Source organism: Myotis daubentonii, chromosome 6, assembly GCF_963259705.1.
Source record: "Myotis daubentonii chromosome 6, mMyoDau2.1, whole genome shotgun sequence".
Lineage (NCBI taxonomy): Eukaryota > Metazoa > Chordata > Mammalia > Chiroptera > Vespertilionidae > Myotis > Myotis daubentonii.
This window is the reverse complement of record NC_081845.1, coordinates 39,425,889-39,449,178: the sequence shown is the minus strand read 5'-3', so window position 1 is coordinate 39,449,178 and position 23,290 is coordinate 39,425,889. Positions and strand designations below refer to the sequence as shown.

At 43.7% G+C, this 23,290-nt stretch overlaps 1 protein-coding gene across 2 annotated transcripts in view; it reads left to right on the top strand.

The window, feature by feature from the left end:
• Positions 1 to 23,290, top strand: part of SOBP (sine oculis binding protein homolog) — a 159,832-nt gene that overhangs the window by 86,801 nt on the left and 49,741 nt on the right. The window contains exon 5 of one of the 2 annotated variants that reach the window (XM_059700797.1): positions 5,930 to 6,025. The exons of the other annotated variant lie outside the window; for it this stretch is intronic. Coding sequence (XP_059556780.1) covers positions 5,930 to 6,025 — 96 coding nt within the window. The remainder of the gene's footprint in view (positions 1 to 5,929; positions 6,026 to 23,290) is intronic. 2 annotated transcript variants of the gene reach the window in all.

Sequence of the window (23,290 nt, the reverse complement as noted above, 5' to 3'; positions counted from 1 at the left end):
TCCAGTCTGGTAGGGCAGGTCAGACATGAGTCACACCCAGGATGAGTTACCCCAGGAGACCCAGACTGACAGGGACACTATTACCAGGTGAGAGACAGAGAGCAAGGCACCAGATGGGTTCATCTAGGAATGCACTTTCGGGGATGAAACAAAAAACAGAGGTTAGATTAACCTTTGGTAGGCAAAGGTTGGGTTAGGGAGAAGCAGAGGAGAGAAACACGTGGGACAAAAGGATTATCGGCCAATTATTGACTTGAGTACAATACCTGCAGTGAGGCTAAGACCCTTGGGTCTAACCAAGTGGGAAGGACAGGTGTTGGGCAGAAGCGCATGGGATAGTCAGTGCAGGTCCAGCTGTGAGGCAGGTGTGATCAGAGAGCCTTGGCATAGACCTGCTGAGACTCAGGTATGAAAACAACTTCCAAGGTTCAGGGGGCAGAGCATTTACTTTTGGAGACTGGAGTGCAAGGCAGAATGCCTACTTGCTAGGGTTAAAGGATAGGAACCCATTCATTCATTCACTCATCATTTATGGGGCCCTTATGATATGCCAGGAACTAGATGAGGCTCTAGAGACTTGCAGCTGAGTAGAACACAGTTTCTGCACTCACGGACCTCACAGGTTCCTGGGGAAGGCAAACATAGACGGTCCTAAGACAGTGTGATGGGTGGAATGGTTATAGACAGGGACAGGGGCACAGGAGGAAGGGGTCTTGAATGGCTTCCTACAGGCGCTGCAGTCGGAACCAAGGCTTAAAGGATGCATACGAATTTTCCAGAAGAGAGGTGGAATCTGGTTTTACCCTCAGAAAATGAGGTAAAGGACAGGAACTCAGTTGAAGTGACAGGAACTCAGGGACTTTAGTCATGAGGACTTGGGCCACCAAGATGAGAATGACTGGGCAGTGACTCACGTGGACACAGCTACTCTGCAGGCCTCCGCATGTTACTCCAGCCCAGGGAACTTCGCTGAGGGGCAGAGAAAATGGGCTGACCCATGTCACATTCACAACACACTGAAAGGCGGCACCCGACAGCTGCCGGGTAGCCCTCTCTGAGCCTCCTCAGGAGCATGTGCGTAGGCATGTGACAAGGGAAGGAGAGGCCAGACATGGGATATCATAACATGAAATTCTAAGAGTTTTCAGATTTGGTATTCCCCCTGCTTTTATCTTAAATTTTGAAAAAGAAATTCTATTGCTTCTGGTTCAAAAAGTTATTTATAAAGTGTAACATCCCCCCCCAGCCCCACAACTAGTCATCTCTAAACTTATTCCCGCAATGTTGAGATGCACTATTTTTGATGCTCCCAAGTCTGGGAGCGACACCACATGTGTGAGCCACCATGAGCCGCATCTGCTGCAGCCTTGGAAGGCTGAGCCTGGAGGCTCTGCAGAGCTCGCCCAGCTCTCCTTCCAGCCAGAACCTTTCCTTGTTTCCAAAAGAAATTCTGGAATCACGGCCACACAGAGGTGCAAACTCCTGTTCACTGCAGGGAGGTGGGAACTCTGAAGCCTGATGGCCTTTAGACCTAAATGGCAATGGTGCTCACCTTTTCCGGAGTCAGAAACATCTCACTTTTCTGGGGTGGGTGGGTGGGTGGAGCTGTGTCTAGAAGGCCCCGCATTGTCCAGAGGAGTCTTCCAGAAGAGAAAGAACGTTGCTCTTGCTGGAATATGCACATGGCACCCAGACTTTGGCCCAAGGAAGAAGTAGTTTCTTTGAAAGAGCACTAAAGATTGTTGTGGGGAAGAATCAAAATAAAACAGTGAATTAGTGATGATTCACAGGGAGAGAGGGGTGAAGACAAAGTTTGTTTAGGCCAGGGGTTTTCGAAGTAGAGAGGCGATTAGTCTAAGTTGCTCACATAACCTAGTATTTATTCAAATGCTAGGCACAGCATGAGCATGGATGAATGGCTGTCAGCAAGATGGGGAGATCTCCTTGCCGTTTAATTGAAGACTTGTAATTTTTATTTCTATTTGATGGCAGAAGTAAAGGTGTCTTAGAATAATAGATCAAAAATGCACCTTTGGTCTGACAATCACATTTGTAGTCAAACGTAAAACAGTGGTTTCCCATTTGCTTTTTCCCATGGTGGGCATACATGTCCTAACATGTTAGGATAAGGCTGTTGAGACTAAGGCACATGGAGAGAGTTAGTTCATTATGATGTAGCTGGACATTTCTTACGTCAGAATGGGTCATTCCAGAACAAAGTCAGACATCAACACCGGTCTCCTGGCCCCAGTAGATCCCAAGAGCTGGGAGTAGGGTAGTCTGCCTGAGATAGGCAATTAGAGAAGGCATCATCCATAGAGAGTCTAAGAACTCTAATGAGACCAGATGAATATCGGCCTGCTTTATATTATTACCATGACCGGTGATTCTGAGCATCTTCAGGGCTCAAACACCCCTCCCTGAAGGGGTCATCAGCTCTCTCTGTCCTCCCCGCACCTGGCAGATATGCTATTGTCTGCCAGCCCAAATGGGGCAGATGTAGAAGAAGGCCCTGGCTTCCCTGTAGAAGAGGTTCTAAAATGTTCAAAAATGATTTGACATGGAGGGTAAGGAAGTTCCCTCAGATTTTGTCTACCATTGTCACCAAGTTGCTGCTGTGGAATGATGATGGAACCCACACCTGCAGAGCACTTACTGCGTACCCGGCTGTGGCTCCACCATCCTCCCCTCGGGGAGCTCCCAGTCTAGTGAGAGAGGCAAAAATCCCACCACCCAGCGGCAGGGTGCACCTGTGCCTAGTCCAAGAGAGGGCAGAGTGGAGATATGGACTTGGCTCGAGAGGCCCAGGAAGGCCTCTTAGGAACTAGTGTCTAGTAGTTCTTCTAAGGTTATTTGTCACACCAGAAACTAAAGATAATTTTTTGCCCACAAGTAGCTGGTCAAGTCATTTCTTGAATCTTTAGGGTGAGACCCACCTCAGGGGCCACACCCTTTCTCTTCTTTGTGTTGTGAGCAGGTCACTCCGATGTGGTTAGAGAATGTTCTGAAAACTGCCAAGAGCCTCCTCCTGATCCCAGTCGGCACTCTCCTTAGATCAGTGGTTCTCAGCCCCGCGTGAACATTACCATCACCGGAGAGCTTTTTATTAAAACAAAACAAAACAAAACCCCACAAAAACACTCTGGGCCAATTACTAAATCAGAATCTTGGAAAGGTGAGGGGAGGTCAGGGACCAACATGTTAGCAAAACAATCAGCCCAGATGATTGTAACATGCAGCCAGTATAGAGAACTACTGCCATACACGCATGAGGTTAGTTTAATTTAGTCAGGTAAGAATAATAAAAAATTTGCCTTAAAAATCTTCAGCATGAAAGGGAGCCACTTTGGAGACAGATGTGTGAGCATGTGTGTGCACACCCACGTGGGGTGGTCGTGCCGGTCTCCCTGCACGCCGTGCGCTTTCTGTCTCTGGCGCGCGGTGGAAACACGGCCAGTGGCGCTCCCTGGCCCCGGAATCAGGTTGCTTGTCAGAGGCAGGCTATGCCCAGGGCCCTGGGAGCTTGCTGCAGAGGCAGGTACATGCCTCAATAAAGAAGCGAGTTTCTGGCTTTCTGTCTCCACTTCCTACCACTCCACACCCCCTCTCCGGTTTCTTGCACTCCTGCTTTGCTTAACCTCCTAAATTGTGAGGCTTAATGTGAAATCCGTAGCCTTTTTGAGGAAGCACATTCAAGCCTTAGATTTGTTTTCTTCCTTTAAAAAACATAAAAAGCCCTGTGAGCACCTTACATATAAGTGGAATGAATGTATTTTTCCCACTAATGTTGAAAATATCCCCAGGCATCTGGTGTGTATGAATGTGTATAGAGAGTACATGCATAATAAACATATCCCACCTTATGAATATTTATACACAAGATACATATATATTGAGTGTAGACATACATATGTAAATAGTAGCCCTTGTAAACTATCTGCAAAGTGTGTTTCCAAGCATATGTATTCCAGTGTATCAGGAATATAATAAACCTCCCACCAAGCTTAGCATATTTTGAGGTGGCATTTTCTACAGAGTTGTTTATGGTAGGGTCTAGTTACCATCCTCGTATGGGTTTTTCCCATCACCTAGATGTTTGTTAAGTACTGACTAAAAACAAGGCACCGGGCATGGCAGAGTAAGAAAGATAAGAAAGATGTCCCTACCTCCGAAAGGCCTGCGCCTCACAGAGTGGCTTCGATTTCAGCTACGAAGAATCTGACATTGTCCTGCCCGCCAGCATTTTACGACCTTCTTACACCTGCCTTTCTGTACACTCTGCACATTAACACAGGCCCCCTTTAAGGCTGTGTGAAATCCTCATGGAGCTGCAGACTAGTACTGATGCAGGGAGAAGAAACATCGCTGGTTTCTCGGTCACATGTAGTCCAATCTTTTAACTGTTTTTATTTTACTCTGATTGGGTGGTGGTGGTGGTGGTGGTGGTGGGGTACCATACAAAGGCACTAAATCCCAGCGATATTGATCAATCTCAAAAATGAAACCAAAACAGAGCCATCTCTCCCCCTCACAAACTTCTCAAAACCCACGTATTACCGCCTGTGACATTCCACTTCCAAATTGAATCCAGTTCCCACCCTGCCATAAGCAGCAGCAGCCTTTATTGAAAACAAGCTATCCATTCTCGATCGCACCCAACACGGATCCCTTTCTAGAAGGACAGTCCCCGTCCAGCCGAGGAGCTCTGAGTGACACTTGTCAGCGGGAAGATCTCACTCCATTAGGGGAGAAACAGCCATGGGCGCTGTCACCGCGGTGCCTCAGACGTGCGCTCATTGTTTCCTGCGCCTCAATCCATACATCACAACAGGTAGTTCTCAGCTGCTCCCCTGGTGCCAGACATACATTTTATCTAAAGAGACAGCAGACAGAACTACCTGCTGCTTCCTGTGCAGCTCTCCCTGTGTTTCTCTCCTCTTTCCTACTTCGCTTGGGCTTTTAAAAACCAGCTGGCAGGGAGCCAGGAGCTCATCATTTTAATGCAGTGCAAAATGGAATATGCATAATTATATGCAAGCCATATGTGAGGGAGACAGCTCAGCTGTGAATTTCAGGAGGCCAGGAAGGAGAGAGCAGTTAGGGCTACGATGAGATGAGAGCAGAGCCGAGTGCAAGTGTCACCCAAATGAGTGATTTAATGAGTGTGCTGCAGACACGCCCCCTTTCACCTACCTCTCCCTTCTCTCCAACTCCAAACCAGCAACCGGTGGAGATTAGAAAGAGAAGACTGTATGCAAGCGGTATTGCTGATGGGTTCTGTTCATGTCTCCATTTACACTTCAGCTTTCTTAATTAACAGCGTAGATCAAAATAACCAGTAACTTTTAATGCAGCTTCTTAATTAAATCTATTTTTTACTGCATTTGATTGAAGAATCATTGTTCTTACGAGATCATTGCTCCTTTCAGATTTTTATTTAAAAATCGAGGGGAATCAGTTTATCTCTAATAGTATTACAATGCAAAATATAACTATGCAAATTGCTTTTCTTATGGCCTTGCTATCAGAATTTTTTTTAAAGTGCATTATCTAGAGATTGCTTAAGCATGCCAAAAAGTTTAAACACATATGTATGTCAGATAATCCTAAATGTACAACCAAAGTCACTGAAAGACTACAGTGGTGGCAATTTCCAACAAAATTATTTACTGTTGGTTTGCTTAATATTTAAAAATGTTAAATATTGCACCACAAGGAATTTGCATGTTCAAACTAAACTATGTGAAGAAAAATAAATCCCAAATTTTGATATCTAAAAGGCATACTGCGTGTTTAAACAAACTTCTTAATGATGTTGTTATTTCTGGATTCCCGTTTGTTTAATGATCTGAGCTGTTATGCTTTTAGCTTTTTTTTTTTTCTTCCATTATTTGTAAGTCCCTAAATAGGCCATTATATTTCCCTTCAGGCTAGAGATGAAGATGGACATGCTGAAAATTTCCCCCAGCAGCACTATGCTAAGGAAACTCCAAGGCTTGCCTTCAAGAATAACTGCGAACTACTTGTAAGAATAATATACTTACAACAAGTCTAGAATGTTACTTTAGCACAGTGAAAACAGTTTTTGAAAGGGTTTGTTCATTATTACATAATTTATGAAGTATTATAGTTTTTTTCTGTATAGAGTTCTAAATGCTAATTCTGATATCACTGAATATTAATTATAAGATCTCAAGTTGTTTGCAAATCTTTTATATCTGATTATAGAGCTTGGATGGCCCTGTCTTTATTAGCTTGTTTTGTATAGTAGTTTATAAGCAGCTGTTTGGAGAATGGCTAGTAAAGTTAAAAATAAAGAGAAATGCAGTTGATACATGGAGCTTGGAAAAAAAAACAGTCCCACCCCCCACCCTCCTCCTACTTCCTAATTGTGCACTATTTTAGGAGACGACGTGGTAATATTTTGTTCTGCTAGGAAAGATAGCAGGGTTGACATGCAGTACTCCCTTTAGCATTCAAGTATTCCTACAGCCTCTTGCCAAACTCAGTCAGGCACTTTCGTCTCTCCTAAGTAGAAGTCAAAGCAGCGACAGGATGCGGGGATGTTTACAAGTCGCGAGAGAGAGGATATCAGCTGTGACAGGGACTCCGTTCCAACGCAGGGTTAATTTGCTGTTCATTTTAGCATTTACAGCGAGACAAGATGAAAAGCAAGCAGGAATGCCTATTATATTTCTATTAAATGAATCTGTTGGGACCTAATGTTCTTGATTAGCTTTTGAAAATGAGTACTCCGCAATGCGTTTTCTGTTTACCTAAAGTAAACAGAGAATGAATTGTCATTTATTTAGAGATTCACATACTGCTTTGGAAAATGAAGCTTTATGAGGGATCGAGCTATGTTGTCCCAAAATGTTCTTTTCTTTTCAATTGCATTAAAGCAAAACATTTGCTCCCACTAAATGCAAACGCTGAAAGAGAATGAGGATGCCCAGTTGTTACATTTCGAGGTAGTCTCATTTCTGTGTAGTTTTTTGGCAGAACACAGTGCCGCTCTGCCAGGTCTCAGCATTAGGAAATCCCACATGTAACAGTGTTTGGACTTAGCTCTGATACCAAGTATTCATTAAAAACAAAGTGTCCAAAGAGCAGGAGAAGAGAGAAAAATACAGTTTTTACCCAGTCCAGCCACAGTAGTTAGATGTTGACAGCAAGAAACTCCTTTCCCAGCCCCACCGTCTGCGCGGTTACAATAGCACCACTCATTCTCTGCGTGGAGTCCCTTGACCAGCCAGTCCACAGGCAAATTTGCTGCTTGTAAATGCAGTTTTTCCCCTGAAAATTGAGCTACCTTGTATTTTATCTTAGGCCTCTTAAGCTCCCAGGCCTGCTAGCATTACCTCTTTGGGGGAAACCCTTTCCATTCGGTTCCGTTTTAATGTTATCCGGCAGGAAACCAGAGGGGCCATGTAGGCTGTTTTGGTATCAGAATGCTTTTGGGAGTCACTTACTACTTTTTGGATAAATTGTTACAAGAGCTATGCCCTATTTGTTTTGTTTTTTTTCTTTACTATTTACTAGAAAAATTAACGTGCCCGAGTCTTGGTTGTGGTCATTGTATACTAGAGGAAAAGTAAAATGTACGTGTGAAGTGTTCTTCAGCTATCTTTAGAGAAAATACACGTTTAGTCCTTGCTGTGCTTAAGCACAACATTGTGTTGGCAGTAGTTTTGAGAGGTTGGTACAATCTTAGCTCTTCTAAGCCACTGTTAGAAATGTTTTATTTTTGGTCAGCATATGATAAAAGAAAAAGGAGAAGAAACAGAAAAAAAAAAAAAACCCAAGTAAGCTTATGTCTCCAAGGAGAAATCAATTTTTTTTTCAGCTGCAAGAGAAGCAATGGTTTTTGGCTGGTTATGAAGCCCTGAGAAGCTTTGCTCCTATATGAAAGAGACCTGTTCATTATTAAGAAGGAAATAGGAAGTCCTTGGAGTTTTCTTAGTGCAGCTCAGAGCAAATTTGTAAGGAATTCACGAGAGGAGATTGCAGGCTCGTTCCAAAGCGCTTTCTTAGCTTAAGGCTGGTTCTGCCATCGTGCATGGTTCCTGGCAGTAAGAGCAGTGGGCAGTTTACAAAGTGGGGGCGTCCTGGGGGTGCCCATGGCTCTTGGGAGAAAGCATTGAGGGCACAGGTTCCTCCTAGGCTCCCAGATGATCAGGAGCTCATGGCTGGAAGGCTAACCCTCTGGGCCACAGGTGTTGACAGAAAGTGCCCTGGCCAGGTAGCCTCCGACTCTGTTACTGACTCTTGATTGTCTCTGACCTCCACCCACACCCCCAGCCTCTGCTTCTCGGAAGGGAGAGGAATATGAAGGAACCCAAACAAAAGCAAAATAAGATGAAATGCTGGGACATACAAGTATGTGCCATCAGCAGGCACCGACAAAGAAAGCACTGGCTGGTAGGAAAGTCTGCTCTGCAGCTGTAGATTTCCCGTAGGGCACTGATATTCCCGTTTAAATCCCAAACTGTGATATGTGCCCTCACACTTAAGGTCTGGCACGGATGACTATTTAGCCCGGTGGCCAAGGCTCTCTGTTGCTTTTTATTAATTTTGAAAATACAAGGCTGTCAAGGTGAATGACATCAGATAAACCTCGAGTACTGTATTCAGGGTGGCCCCATCTTCCTTCTCATAGATCGGTGTACACACACACACACACACACACACACACACACACACACACACCCCAGGGTATTTTGCTGGCATATCTAAATTTATGACCAAGGCAAATAACTTTCAATAAAAGAAACTGTAAGAAATTCACCTCACATTAACATCACAGCAGCATGGGAGCCCAGAAGAGGAAATATTTAGAGCCACGCACGGGTGACTAGTCTTTGCCCCAAATTTCAACACCAATGTTGGTCCCTTTACCATTATTGCCGCATTCTTTTGGGACTAGTAGGCCTTCTCATTTCCTCGATGGAAATGCTCAGCTCGATGGTGGGAGGTGGATGAAGGGCTAGAGAGGAGGACCTTAATCATATATGAGCTCACAACCTTCTCACCAGCCGGTACTTTCTCAGCCCCTGAGAGCCAGCTGGGAGTAAGACCTTGCAGAGTTACAACATTAGCAGGGTCCTTGGAGGGAGAGGACCTGTAACTAGAAGAAAAATGTTGAAAGGATTTGAGGGAAGGAACGGAAGGCAATTGAGCCTATTCGGCAAGTGTTTCGGGCCAGTCCAGAGAACATCACTGCATTCAGGAAGAAGGTCAAACTGTAGTCAAAGAACAGCAGCAACGATGTAGTGTAATTTGGTTGGAAAGAAAGCAGGTTTAGGAAGTCTGAAAGGGGACGTAAGAGAAAGGAAACTCGGTGGGGGCGGGGGCCAGAATCAGCCTGTCTTCCTCAGTTTCGGATTCCCAAGACATTATCCAAAGTCCGACTCCCTTGGCATTTCCTAAGGCTGCGAGGGATGGGGGTTTACAGAGGGAGAGGGAGGGACCCACAGCTGGGAGGTGAATAAAAATAGCATGGGGAAGAATTCTTTCTGGTCACTTACAGTGCCAGCATGGGGAGAAGATAAACTATTTTAGTTTGGTGGCCTTCTGGACATGTTGGGAGATGTTGGGGAGGAGAGATGCTTGGTCAGCTCAGGGGGCTGGTTTCCATCTCATTTCCTTGTGCAGGCAGACTAGTAGATGACAAGAACTGGACCTAGTCCTTCCTCAGCACTGCGAACACAGACAGCTCTGGAGTAATACAGGGTCCAGTTAACAAGATATTGTGTAGCATCTTCTGTGTATAAGGCGCTATACCAGACGGTGCTTGTGGGGCACACAAAATAGAAAAAGGCACAGCCCCTGCCCTGAAGGAGCGTACAGTTCATGAGGAAGATGAGGCTAAACAGTGTTATAGTCATCAGGAATGTGGAATCTCAGGTCTTTCTGAAAGTTAGAATTTGGCCCCAGCTAGACTTTAATTTACACTACGTCACTCTGACGGTATAGCGTAAGGATCATGGGCACAAAGGCTTAACATTTACGGTGCCGCATCTGGCATCAAATCACATTGGATCTGTTTCCCCCTTGGACTTCTCTGAGCTTCAGATCTTCATCTGTTCAATGTAATAATAAATGGTAGTAACCTCAGAGGGCGTTGTAAGGATTGAAAGTGATGACATACTTACAGTGCCTGGTACACAGTAACATATTAGCTGCGATGATTATGATTCTTCTCATTCTCATGATTGTTATCATTACACAGTGTGCTGTGCCCCAGGAGAGCACCCGCAAAGCTCTGGAGTCCACAGGAGGAAGAGATTACTTCCACATGCGGTAATTAGAGACTTACCAAAGGGGATAACTTTGATCCAGGCCTTACATGGGTTGGATTTTGATAGTCGGAGCAGGGGTATGAGGGGAGAGGGATTCCAGGCAGAGGGAAATAGCATGGGCCAAGGCAAGGAGGTGGGAAAATACAGGCCAGGTGACCCACACCTCAGCTGGCATCTAAGTTGGCTGGAGGGTGGAATACCTGAAGGATAAGGGGTGAGCTGGCAGGCGGTCCATTTGCAGAGATGTCAGTAACTGACCCCAACCTAGCAAGTCTGGACATAAGTAGTTGTACTTCATGGAAACTCCTAGTACTTCTGTGGATTAAAAAAAAATTATTACAGAATATTTCCAACATACACAAAAGTAGAATAGACCGTCATATAGTGAAGCCCATATACCTGTCTTTCAGCTCCAACAATGATCAATTCTTAATCTTGCTTCATCTATCCCTTTACCCTCAACCCAACCTCCCTACCCCCTTTTATTTTGCTGGAGTATGGCGAAGCCAATCTATTTGTTTGCTTGTTCTTCTGTAAACACTTTAGCACCCCACTTCTCTGTCTGGAAATAATTCATTGGGGAATTGGAGCTTTGGGACAATGTATACATAAAAAAAATTGGTTACCCAGTTTTTTTCTCCCTCCCTGCTCAGCACAACCTTGTGAGGCTTGGACAGTCAGATCCAGTTAGAAAAGCCCTTATGTTGAAAAACATGCCACAGTGCCAGTGAGCACTTGAGTCTTTTTTACTCTCAGGCCCCTGGTTCTAAATGCATTTATTTAAAAACTAGAGGCCCGGTACATGATATTCATGTACTGGGCGGGGGCGGGAGGGGGTGTCCCTCAGCCAGGCCTGCTCCCTCTCTCAGTCCAGGACCCCTCATGGGATAGCCAGCAGGTGGACATCCCCCAATGGGTCCTTAGGGCTGCCACCACTGCTGCTGCACTCGCCAGCCGTGAGCCAGCTTCTGGGGCGCTTCCCTGTGGGAGCGCACTGACCACCAGGGGGCAGCTCCTGCATTGAGCACCTTTCCCCTGGTGGTCGGTCCACTGTTTGGTTGATTTGCATATTAGCCTTTTATTATATAGGATAAGAGCAGCTCTCTTTGCAGCCCAGCCCAGCCTTATGCAGCCGTGAGGAGAAATTATGGATTGCTGTCCCATCCTAGCTGTTGTTAGGACTCCTGCTAGTGCATGGGGACATAATGCAAACCCCCAAAAGGTGAGAGAAACTGCCACATTTCACCTGAAACTTGATAAGCTTTTCAAAGTGGGCACAATTAACCAACGCCCCTCCTCCCTTTACAGGCAGCCAGATTCATGTCCCAGCTCAACTTGAATTTGTACAGTTTCTTTGATGTTGCCGCTGAGCAGCACAGGCACCAAGAATTCATATTCCTGGTGACACACTCGGCCTCCCATCATAAAATAAAGTATCATATGACGTATGCATATATATAGTACTCTGTGCACCAGTTCCCTGGCAGAGTCATAGTGAGAGCCCCCAAAGTGAAAAGTGACCCAGAAAAACCCGGGGTTGGTTGCTGTCTAGAGAGCGCTGGCCTAGCCCACCGTTTTTCCTCTGGCCCTCTAGTTCCCTTTAGTGGGGGGCTATTGTGCACCTCCAGTGTTTTGAACTATGTGTGAGAAAAATAAAACTTTTTAGAAAGACACGGATCGACATGAGACTGAGCCAGGGCATGCCCAATCACGGTAGCACAGTGTGCCGCCCAGCCACACCATCGAGGCTGTAGCCCAGGGAGAGGGGTGGAGTCTGCTTGAGCCGTCCTGTCACCTGCTCATTCCTCGGCTTCCATCTGCGCCTTGCTTCACCTCGCTCCCCAGCTGGGTCTGCTGCTTCTCTCTCTTTCTTTTCAGCCTCTTGGCTCTCATGGTAGCTATGGTCTCGTGGTTCCAGAGCCTTCTTGTCCTATACAAAGACCCTCTGTACCACACTAGACCATCTTGCCTTCACTTCCCACCCATGCAAACCCACTTTTAACTCATTATTTTTAGTGTATTTGGGGGAGAAGCCGCCTGGGGGAGGGCTAGAGTTCCCCAACCTCTGCCCCGGTCAAAGGACTTTTCTTAGGGCCAGGGAGCCTGATTTGCTTGGCGATCCTTGGCTCCTGGCAAGCTCCCTTTTCCAAGGCATGGAGGTCTTTGCCTTTCTAGTTGCAGGGCCATTGCACAAAAGTATCAGAGGCATAGTGGTTTGGGCTTCATGCTGGCTTCTCACACAGTACACTGCAGTGGTTCTTAGAGCCAGAGAGAGGTGCCAGGGACCATGTGTTCTTCAAGGGAGACCCTGTGGTGTGGTGGGTAAGCATGGGCGCTCGATCCGAGCTCTGCAGATATACCAGTTTGCAACCCGAGCACGTTCCTTATCGGCTCTGAGCCCAGTGTCTTTATCAATAAAATGAGGATAAATTACAGTACCTACCTCCTGGGGTCGTTCTGAAGAGTAAGCGAGATCATGTCTATGAAGGACTTAGTATGCCTGGCATGCAATGAAAGTTTAATAAGCAGTAGTCTTATTACTAATAAAATGGAGCTAGAAGGTGGCATTAGTCTATTTGTAATCTTAGGCAGGTGCTGGGAGTACTTGCCTTTATTCTGTAACTAGAGTCTCTTCCTAATTGGTTTGGGTAGAAGCCCATAGGCAATATTTTAATTTAGAACAAAGAGCTTCAGAGAAACCCCTGACCATCCACCAAGTTGCCTGTTTACGCTGAGGGTACAAGAGATGCTGTTGACTGCATAGTAGATGTTGCTGATTTGTGAGGTACTGTGATGCTGGAATACTTTTCAAGAAAAATAGAAAAATTCCAAGAAATAGTATGGTATTGTAGTGAAGAACTTGGACTCCTGAGCCTGGCTGTTTGGTTTAAATTCACGAATCTCTACCACTCCACCCACTGACCATGAGACTTTGGGCAAGTCACTGAATCTCTCTGTGTCCATGTCCTTATCTATAAAATGAGGACAGTTTTACCTATCCGATAGGATTGGTATGAGGTCTAAATGCATGAATACCCATAGGTACTTAGAATGGTATTTGGCAAACAGTTGGCACTCAATCACTGTTGCGATTATGATTATAATTATTTCTTCTAACTAAGGTTGCTTACTTTCAAGCATATTATAGATTACCATTTGGCCAAATTTTCTAGCAATAGATTATCTGAAAGTCTTGAGTAGGCATATTTACATGCAAACGCCACAGAATTTTCTTGTGTACAGTGAGAGGGACAAGATACATTATGCAGATAATTCTTTGAGCTGAGGCTTTTATATATACACTAGAGGCCCAGTGCATGAAATTCATGCACTGGGGTGGGGTGGGGTGGGGGCAACCTGCCGGTGCCTTCTCACAGTGCAGGAGCCCCACGATCAATCACCCCAAAGAGGTAGGCCCCGCCCACCCATCCAGGGCTCCTTGATGGATTGCCCCAAAGAGGTAGGCCGGAGCTGGGGGACCCCTGGCCTTGCTGCGTGGAGTGTCAAGCCCCTGCCCACCCGCACACACCCACTGTGCATGCAGCCTCCTGGCAATCACTTGTTATGGCATGAGGGCATCACGGCGTGAGGGCATCACAACCACATAGGCTTTTATTAACAGGATAAAACTCTCAAGGAAGACTCTCTACATCAGGGGTCCTCACACTACGGCCCGTGGGCCACATGCAAATACAAATATTGTATTTGTTCCCGTTTTGTTTTTTTACTTCAAAATAAGATATGTGCAGTGCGCATAGGAATTTGTTCATAGTGTGTTTTTTTAAACTATAGTCCGGCCCTCCAACGGTCTGAGGGACAGTGAACTGGCCCCCTGTTTAAAAAGTTTGAGGACCCCTGCTCTACATGATCCAAGAACTCTTCATCTTACCCTACCATTTAAGTACAATTTTTAATCTTAGAAATATGTAACTACGAAAAAAAATGCAAAGGAAAGGAAAAAATGTAATTTACACATGGAAGTATCTACAATAGCAAAGGGTTGTGCATCTGATCAGCCTGTGAAGGGAAGGAGGTGGGAAACCATCTTTTACGGGATGCCTCCAACGGGCCAGCACTGTGCAGTCTTTGCGGCCCTTTTTAGATTCTTTATTCTCCATAGCTTTGCTAAGTTGATAGATATTGCTATTTCCATTTTACAGATGGGAAATAAAATTCAGAGGTGCTACTCTTTGCTCTGGAGGAGGGAGGAGAGGGTCATAGAGCTGAGGCTTGACCCACATCTCTGGCCTGTACTTAGGACAAGACAGACCCACTGCCACCAACCAGGTGCTATACAGTGTTCCATCTCAGGGCTACAGAAGGGATTCAATCTATGTTTTGGGGAATGAATGAACCAAGAAGTTAATTCAGAATCACATTTTCTAGCTTCCTTATAGTAACAATTCATTTGTAGAATTATGAAGCCAGAGAGAATATCTGTGGGAATATTAGGAAGGGGAATTTATTCAGAAAGGCATGTCAGTGTTTGAGGATTCCCAATGCATAATACATTGAGGGGAAAGGAATCAAAATTTATGGTTTAACTTGATAGACTATAGAAAACATACTTTTCAATGTGATATAAGCTTTTGAGTGTATTATTTTATCTGACAGCAATTGATCATGTATGATAAGTGCTAATTCTTCTCTTGAAGATTTTGATTTCTTTTTGTAATGAGTAAGGTCATTTTTAAAAGGCTTGGGCTCTTTTGATTTGTTGCCATTGTATTCCGCAACTGAGTGCACTGGTCTGTTATCTTGGAGGATTCTAGCCATCAAGTAGCATACTGGAGTCAGGTGTCAATCACACTTCCTCTCATTGTTTTAATTGCTAAATCTGAACAGCTACCTAAAATACCAAAGAGAATTCGCCTTTGATGGCTTCATGGAAACTCTAGGTCATATATCAAGCAAAACCAGAAAATCAGATAGGATATCAATTATCAATATAAAATTGTGCAAGTAACCAGCCAGAGCTAATATTAATCATATTCAGTCATGTGCTTGATTTATGGCTAGAAGAACAAGCTAATGGAAGTCTCTTGGGAGACAAAGGGAAAGGGTATAAAAAACATTTGGAGTTGAAATGAATGACATATGTGAGTCATAAAGGAGACAAGAAATTGGAGATGGGGGTGTGGAGATGGGGGCTGGTGAGAGGGAACTTTAAAAGGGAAGTAGGAAGATAGAAGCCCATGGTTAAGCTGCAAGTGAGCAGATTCAGGCAAACCAGAGTCTTTAAAATAATGTACTTTCTCAATTGCATTTGGCTTGAAGTTTCTTTAATGATCATGCTTTTTGTACGCTTCCTGCTCCTCTGGTCTGAGGTGTCAGGCTTTCCTGGAGGGCCTTTTCCTAGCTACTCCTCCCTCCGGCATGGCCACAAATAACCAGGAGTTGAGACACCTTTTAATTCCAGACAAGGCTCCCTCTGGCTGAGGGATCTGTGGGGCAGGAGCTTTCTTGTCCTCGCTGTGCCCCTGAGGATCATGCGTGCCCACACCATATTTCATGGAGTCTAAGAGGCACTTTTCCTTTAAAACATTTTAGCATCTCAGAAATGGGATTGCATATTACCATTGATTGCATAGTACAAATGAGAAAAACATTTTTAATTGGCTGTGTTTTTCCCGGGTGGTAGAGAAGAATGGCATCTTAATCAATGGTGATATCGATGTAATGAACTGTGGAGGTAGGTGCTCAGTTGAATGAATGTATGCAATAACGTATCCCTCTGGTTCTAGTTCAGATAAAAAGGAGATGCTTACGGATGGTTCTGGATTGTGCATCAGCCACTGACAAGGTGGAGCGGAGGGTTGGCCTGTGGTTGTCCTGGCTGAGCATGTTGCTGCTGTGTGTATACTTACCCTTCAGTGGAGCTGGTAGATGGCTTTGCTCATTCTTTCAAGTGATAGGTTGAATCAGTTAAGATGTACCCCAGAGAAGCCAGTTTTAAAATAATAAGCAGTGCTTTTGTCTTCATTATCCAGAAAGTGCTTAATGTTCCACTTTGGATTGCATATCTATGAATATTTCTCTTGAATTTCACAAAGATACCTTGGTAGAGGAGCAATGATTTCCTTCTCTCAACAGAACAAACTGTAGATTTCATTGGGACAAAATAACTGCTTTTAATAAATTAGAATGCCCCTATTCATTATTCTCACCATTACCATCATCTCTGAGGTTCCCAACTGATAGAAGACAAGTACACATGGGTGCGTTTCCTACCCTTCAAATTTTAGAATCCACACTCAAAATGTCAACTTGTACAGGTAAAGTCATACCCTAAGCTTATTATGTGAAATCCTCTGCTGTTCCTTAGTGTTCAGATCTCAATATAGTTTGGTTTCCTTTGAATGGAAAATTTGAATCTGACTCTGATGTTGCAGCAGGATCTGTTTTACACTCCTTTGTGTGAACAGGTCAGGGAAAACCACAGGAATATTCCTAAGTGTCACTGCCTGAGATGGGAAGGGAGGCAGCGTGTAAATACCAAGCATGTGCTAGGATAAGCCCTTTATATAAAAGATATCCGCATTATTAGGATATAGGAAATACTTTGGGGGCATTCATTATGTAGCCATTTAAACAAGTGGTGCTTTTAACTTCTAAATTGTTTGATAAATGTGTAAGGAGACTCTCAGGGAACTAAACACCATTTGTGGCTTAGATAAATATTTATATATTTGCCGGGTAGCTTAAATTTTGAAAATATGCAATATCATTGCATATATACACACATAAAATACAATATCTGAAGGCAAATTTATATGTCGTATTTAGAAATATGGCTGGGTATATAAAGGAAAATGAAAGTAGAGCATTAAAAGCGCTTATCAGCCTATGGCAGTGACATCTCAATCACGGATGCAGTATTTTTTCTATAATAATGTGATGTTTACATATGAGTATATAAAAGTAAATAACATGGAAAAAGACAGTTGTAATGAAATTTTCATTTTCATTTTCCTTAGCATTTTGATTTTTAAACACTGTTCTAACTGTCATCAAATCAGCCGAGTTGAAAATTGAGTTGCATCGATGGAGACAGCCAATTATGATCATTCAGCCCCAAAAGACTTTTTCTTGAGGCATATTTCCTCCCTGGTTTATTGGGTCTGAATAGTTTTTTATATCTCTAATTTATTCTTTTGTATACACCGCATGAAGATAATGTCTATAAAGATTTAAAACTGATTTTTAAAATCTGGGTATTTGGTGTCATGGACACACCTCAAAAAGTGGAATGAATATGAGGCTGGGTGCCTGCCCCAGGGTTTGAAGACATTGGTCTTTCAGTCTCCCCAGTGCTGTTCTACAGAGTCAGTTGCAGTGCAAACAAAGTATGAAATGTGGGCCCTTCTCACAAGTTTGCAAGCAAACTCTGCTTATAGGAATTCCAGTGTACAGTGCCAGATGGGGTGGGGTGGGGTGGTGATTAGAGAATAGAAATACATATTAAAGTGGTCTATGTACAATAAGGAAGTAAGGGCCCTTTAATCGGGAAGAGATGGCAGCTGGAGCCATCAGGAATAGATCCATAGAGGAGGTGGCGTCTGGGCTGGTCCTTGGAGGGTGGTGGGGAATGGCAGGGTATCCCTGGGGGGACTGATGGTGAGGGAGATGAGCAGCCAGTACACGGTGGGGCCAGTAGAGAGACTGCTTGGACTGGCATCACTTTAAAAGTGGTGAGAATAGCAGTGACTTGGTAGGTGGTGGTCAGATAATAAAAACAGTGAGAACTAAGCAATTAATTTTACATTTGGTGTTTCGGGCTAAGGGGATCTATATTAGGTACCCGAGCCGGAGAGCACTGTTATGAAAGCAGTGCTTTCACAGGTTGGCAGCCGGGAGCCTTCTGGAAGGCGGCTGAAACAGTCCAGGCACACCATCATGAGGACAGAGGCTTCTCACAGCTGGGAAGGCGAGGACGAGACTGCAGACGATTGTCCAAAAATATTGATCGTCAAGTTCTCATGGCCATGTGATATAAATAACCGGCCAAGATTTCATCTTAAGGCAATTTGTTTATAAATTTAGATTTTGGACAACAGTCTTAATTGAGCAGCTAGTTGTGTGCAATGAGAAAAACAGGGTCAATGTAGAAGCAAGCAACTGAAGCTCAAAATCTTCCTGATCCAGAATGACTCAGGAATCGGTATGATTTAAACCGTAAAATATAAAGTAGGGTAAAAAAAGTTTCTTAAATTTGGATAATTTAACGAGGAATGGAATCTCCCTTTACAAGAATGCCATCACCCCTGCCCCCTGAAAACAGCACAAGGGAGGCAGTGTAGTATGTGGGCCCTGGAATCGTGCTGGCCTGGTCCACTTCCTGGCGATGTGGTTACCAGCTTTGTGGCCTTGGGAAGGCCCATTTCTGCATCTCTAAGACAGAAATAATAGCTGTATACACCATTGAGAGTTCCTGAAAAAGCTAAAGGAGATACTCCATATACAGTGAGTGGCATATAATGAGCACTCAATAAAAGGTAACAAAGGGAATCAATCTTTTTTTTGTACTCAACTTTTTTTTCATAGTTTATTTTTTTCCTTATTGATTAAGGTATTACATATGTGTCCTTATTCCCTTATTGCCACCCTCCCATCCCCCAGCTCATGCCCTTACCCCCCTAGTGTCTGTGTCCATTGGTTATGCTTATAAGCATACATACAAGTCCTTTGGTTGATCTCTCCCCCTTATCCCCACTCTCCCCTGCCTTCCTTCTGAGGTTTGACCATCTGATCGATTCTTCTCTGTCTTTGGATCTGTCTTTGTTCATCAGTTTATGTTATTCATTATATTCCACAAATGAGTGAGATCATGTGATATTTATCTTTCTCTGACTGACTTATTTCACTTAGAATAATGCTCTCCAGGTCCATCCATGCTGTTGTGAATGGTAGGAGTTCCTTCCTTTTTATAAAAGCATAGTATTCCATTGTGTAGATGTACCACAGTTTTCTAATCCTCTCATCTGCTGATGGGCACGTAGGCTGTTTCCAAATCTTAGCTATTGTAAATTGTGCTGCTATGAACATAGGGGTGCATATATCCTTTCTGATTGGTGTTTCTTGGAATATATTCCTAGAAGTGGGATCACTGGGTCAAATGGGAGTTCCATTTTTTAGTTTTTTGAGGAAACTCCATGTTGTTCTCCACAGTGGCTACACCAGTCTGCATTCCCACCAGCAGTGCACGAGGGTTCCTTTTTCTCCACATCCTTGCCAGCACTTGTTTGTTGATTTGTTGATGATAGCCATTCTGACAGATGTGAGATGGTACCTCATTGTTGTTTTGATTTGCATCTCTTGGATGATTAGTGACTTTGAGTATGTTTTCATATGTCTCTTGACCTTCTGTATGTCCTCTTTCAGAAGGGGTCTATTTAGGTCCTTTGCTCATTTTTGATTGGATTATTTATCTTCCTTTTGTTATGTTGTATGAGTTTCCTTTGTACTCAACTTTTAAGAGAAAGAAGGAAATGTCAAAAAGTGAGACTCATATGAGTATTCAGAATCCTTGTCTTATCAAAAGGAAGAGAAAAAGCTTATGATATACTAGAAGCCCAGTGCATGAAATTCATGCACTGGGGAGGGGGGCGGGGAGTTATCCCTCAGCCCAGCCTGCACCCTCTCCAATCTGGGACCCCTCAGGGGATATCCGACTGCCAGTTTAGGCCCAATCCCACAAGGCAGTTGGACATCCCTCTCACAATTCAGGACCGCTGGCTGCCAACCACTCGCCTGCCTGCCAGCCTGATCACCCCCTAACCACTCCCTTGCCAGTCTGACTGACACCTAACTGCTCCCCTGCTGGCCCGATTACCTCCAACTACCCTCTCCTGCTGGCCTGGTCACCTCCAACTGCCCTCCCTTGCCAGCCCGGTCACCTCCAACTGCCCTTCCCTGCTGACCCGGTTGCCCCTAACTGCCCTCCCCTGCAGGCCTGGTCCCCCCAAACTGCCCTCCCCTGCAGGGCTGGTCGCCCCCAACTGCCCTCTCCTGCAGGCCTGGTTGCGCCTAACTGCCCTCTCCTGCCAGCCATCTTGTGACCACATGGGGGTGGCCATCTTGTGCAAGGGCATGATGGTCAATTTGCATATCACCTCTTTATTATATAGGATAGCTTTCGATTATGTGGACTTAGCTTATTCTTTACAATTTACGCATGTACAGACTCTAAAAGAATATCTGGGATTGCTCCAGTAATGACCCTAAAGATTTTCAAGGGTCTTCATAAAAGAAAATGCATCTTATTTAATATATTGTGTTTACTAAGATAGAATATTAGATTAATAGAAATGATTTGGGGGGGAATGACTCACCCCAAAAGGGTTTGCTAGTTAATCCCCCAAATTAAATTTCTTATAATCCTACGTTCCCTGATTCTTCTCAGTACCTTCCACTTTCCTTTTGGAAGTGAACACCATCACCCACTGCCTTGGCCATCTTCTTTTGTTCATATGTTGGTAAGTTTCAGAATATATCAATGAGACACTTTATTGATTTGATAAATCAGTTTTCTTTTAGTGTGATTAACTGTCTGGAATACATTTGGGATTTGTAACAGTTGTAAAAATCAAAAACAAAGAAACAAATCCAAAATAATGTGAGCAAAATGTCACTTACTGAACATGATAAAGTCAGAGCTCATCTCTCTTAGTTAGAACTCTTCGAAGAGTTTGGCTGCCCCAACACAGATTATCAAGGTCCCATTGAAGATTAAAACGAGTTGTGGGACAATAAATGACCCATGACAGCAGAAAAATATGCAAACAGAAAAGGAGATCTAATGTCTTTCTGCACACTCTGATTTTTACCCCCTTTCTTAGCCTAATATACCTATTTAGCCTAATTTAGTTTTAGCTTTCATTATGCTTTCTAAAATTACAATGTGTGCATGAAGATTGGAATTTTTTCCTCTAGCAGGAATTAGGGTGTATGTAAAATGCTTTTCTCCCTGCCTTCGGGGAATGCTAAGAGTCACATATCTCTCTTGCTGTCCCTATGTCTGGTCAGGTGGCAGTAGGAACACATCTCATGGGACTCATGGTGGCAATGGTTCCTCCTGAAACCAGCAGCCCCACAGTCTTGCATCTAGTAGACTGGCTTATGTCATCAAAGTGTTAGCACCAGTAAACAATGGAAGTACAACCATTTCTTTTTAGATTGTGAAACTAACCATACAAAGTTATTTTTAGATTTGGTACAAGTTTAGAAAATGAATGTGGTTGAATCTACTGTCTTTAAAAAAATGACAACAATACATGGGTTTACATTTTAAGTTTTAGATTGCAAGAGAGAAATGACAGGGCTGTTAAGGATGCTGATGGTTAGAGCAGAAACCTGGGAACACGTCAAGGTTCTGGAATCAGTTCTTCACTCTCAGCTGCCATCATCACCATCTTTTTGGCTTATCTGGGCCAAGTGTTAACATTTCTTAACTGTTTCCATAAATTATATAGAGAATTTTGAGCAAGTGCCACACACTCCCCTGCTTTCCTCAAAGCCCATGTGATTGATTCCTCCCATCATTCAGTAAGCAAGTTTTTATTGAGTGCCTACTATGTGCAGGGCACAAGATCACCTTGGATGGGTGCAAAATGGACTACATCTTAACAGAATTCCACCCCTAGTTTTTATAAGATCTTTGTATGTTTACTTTATATTATATAGATACACATAGATAGATAGATAGATAGATAGATAGATAGATAGATAGATAGATATAAAGTAATCCTAATGAAGGCTTTGAGTAGGAGCTCAAGAAACACCTACTGTAAGAATAAATGGCCAGCACGGGTTTGGCTCAGTGGATAGAGCGTCGGCCTGCAGACTGAAGGGTCCCGGGTTCGATTCCGGTCAAGGGCATGTACCTTGGTTGCGGGCACATCCCCAGTGCGGGGTGTGCAGGAGGCAGCTGATCGATGTTTCTCTCTCATTGATGTTTCTAACTCTCTATTCCTCTCCCCTCCTCTCTGTAAAAAATCAATAAAATATATTTTTTTAAAAAAGAATAAATGAACAAACCATACTGGTGTGGCTCCCCCTGGCACGCTTCCACAGCCTGCTCAGACTCCAAGGTCTCTCCTGTGTCTAGGGAGTGTCAGGAACGTCAGGAATGCGGCAGCGTTGGCGAATTAGTTCCTCTCTGACACATTTCTGAGTTGACCAGTTTCTTGGGCAGAATGAGTAGTGGCAGAAGATGTGGAAGCCACCTGTGGACTCTGAGAACTCTCTGTGACTCCCTCCCTGAACGCTGGCATATCCCTTCCTCTCTCCCACCCCAACAGCCCAAGTTTGTTTCCCCAGTGAGAGAGTAGGGCCTGGGAAGAATTTTCTCCAAACTGCATTCAACTCTCCATATTCATGTTTATGTTTGAATTTAGCTACTAGAAAAGGCATCAAATGTAGTACTCAAGACATTAGGTTTAAAAATACGTTTTTTTTTCATAATTTTTGAACTATTTAGATTAAGATTTTATTTTTAAAATTTTATTTTTCAATTACAATTGACATTCAACATTATTTTGTATTAGTGTCAGGTGTACAGCATAGAAGTTATACAATCATATGCTTTACAAAGTGTTCCCCTTGTTTTTTCCAGCGCTCACCTGGTACCATACATAGTGCAATATTATTGAATATATTCCCTATGTTGTACTATATACATCCCTGTGACTATTTTGTAACTGCCAATTTGTACTTCTTAATCCCTTCACCTTTTTCACCCAGTCCCAAATAGATGATTAAGATTAAGATTTTAAATGAAAGAATTACTTTGGAAACACTAATACATTTCCAGGTTTAAGTGAGACAGTCCCTCTGGTTGGTCTAGAATGACAAACAGAGTTGAACAGCCTCTCCCCCTTCCATCTCCCTTTCTCTCAGGTGATTTTCACACAAAATGTTAGTGGGTCCAAGATATAGTTTTCTCTGGAACCCTCATTCTGCTGAACTTGCCCCATAGAATTATTATAATT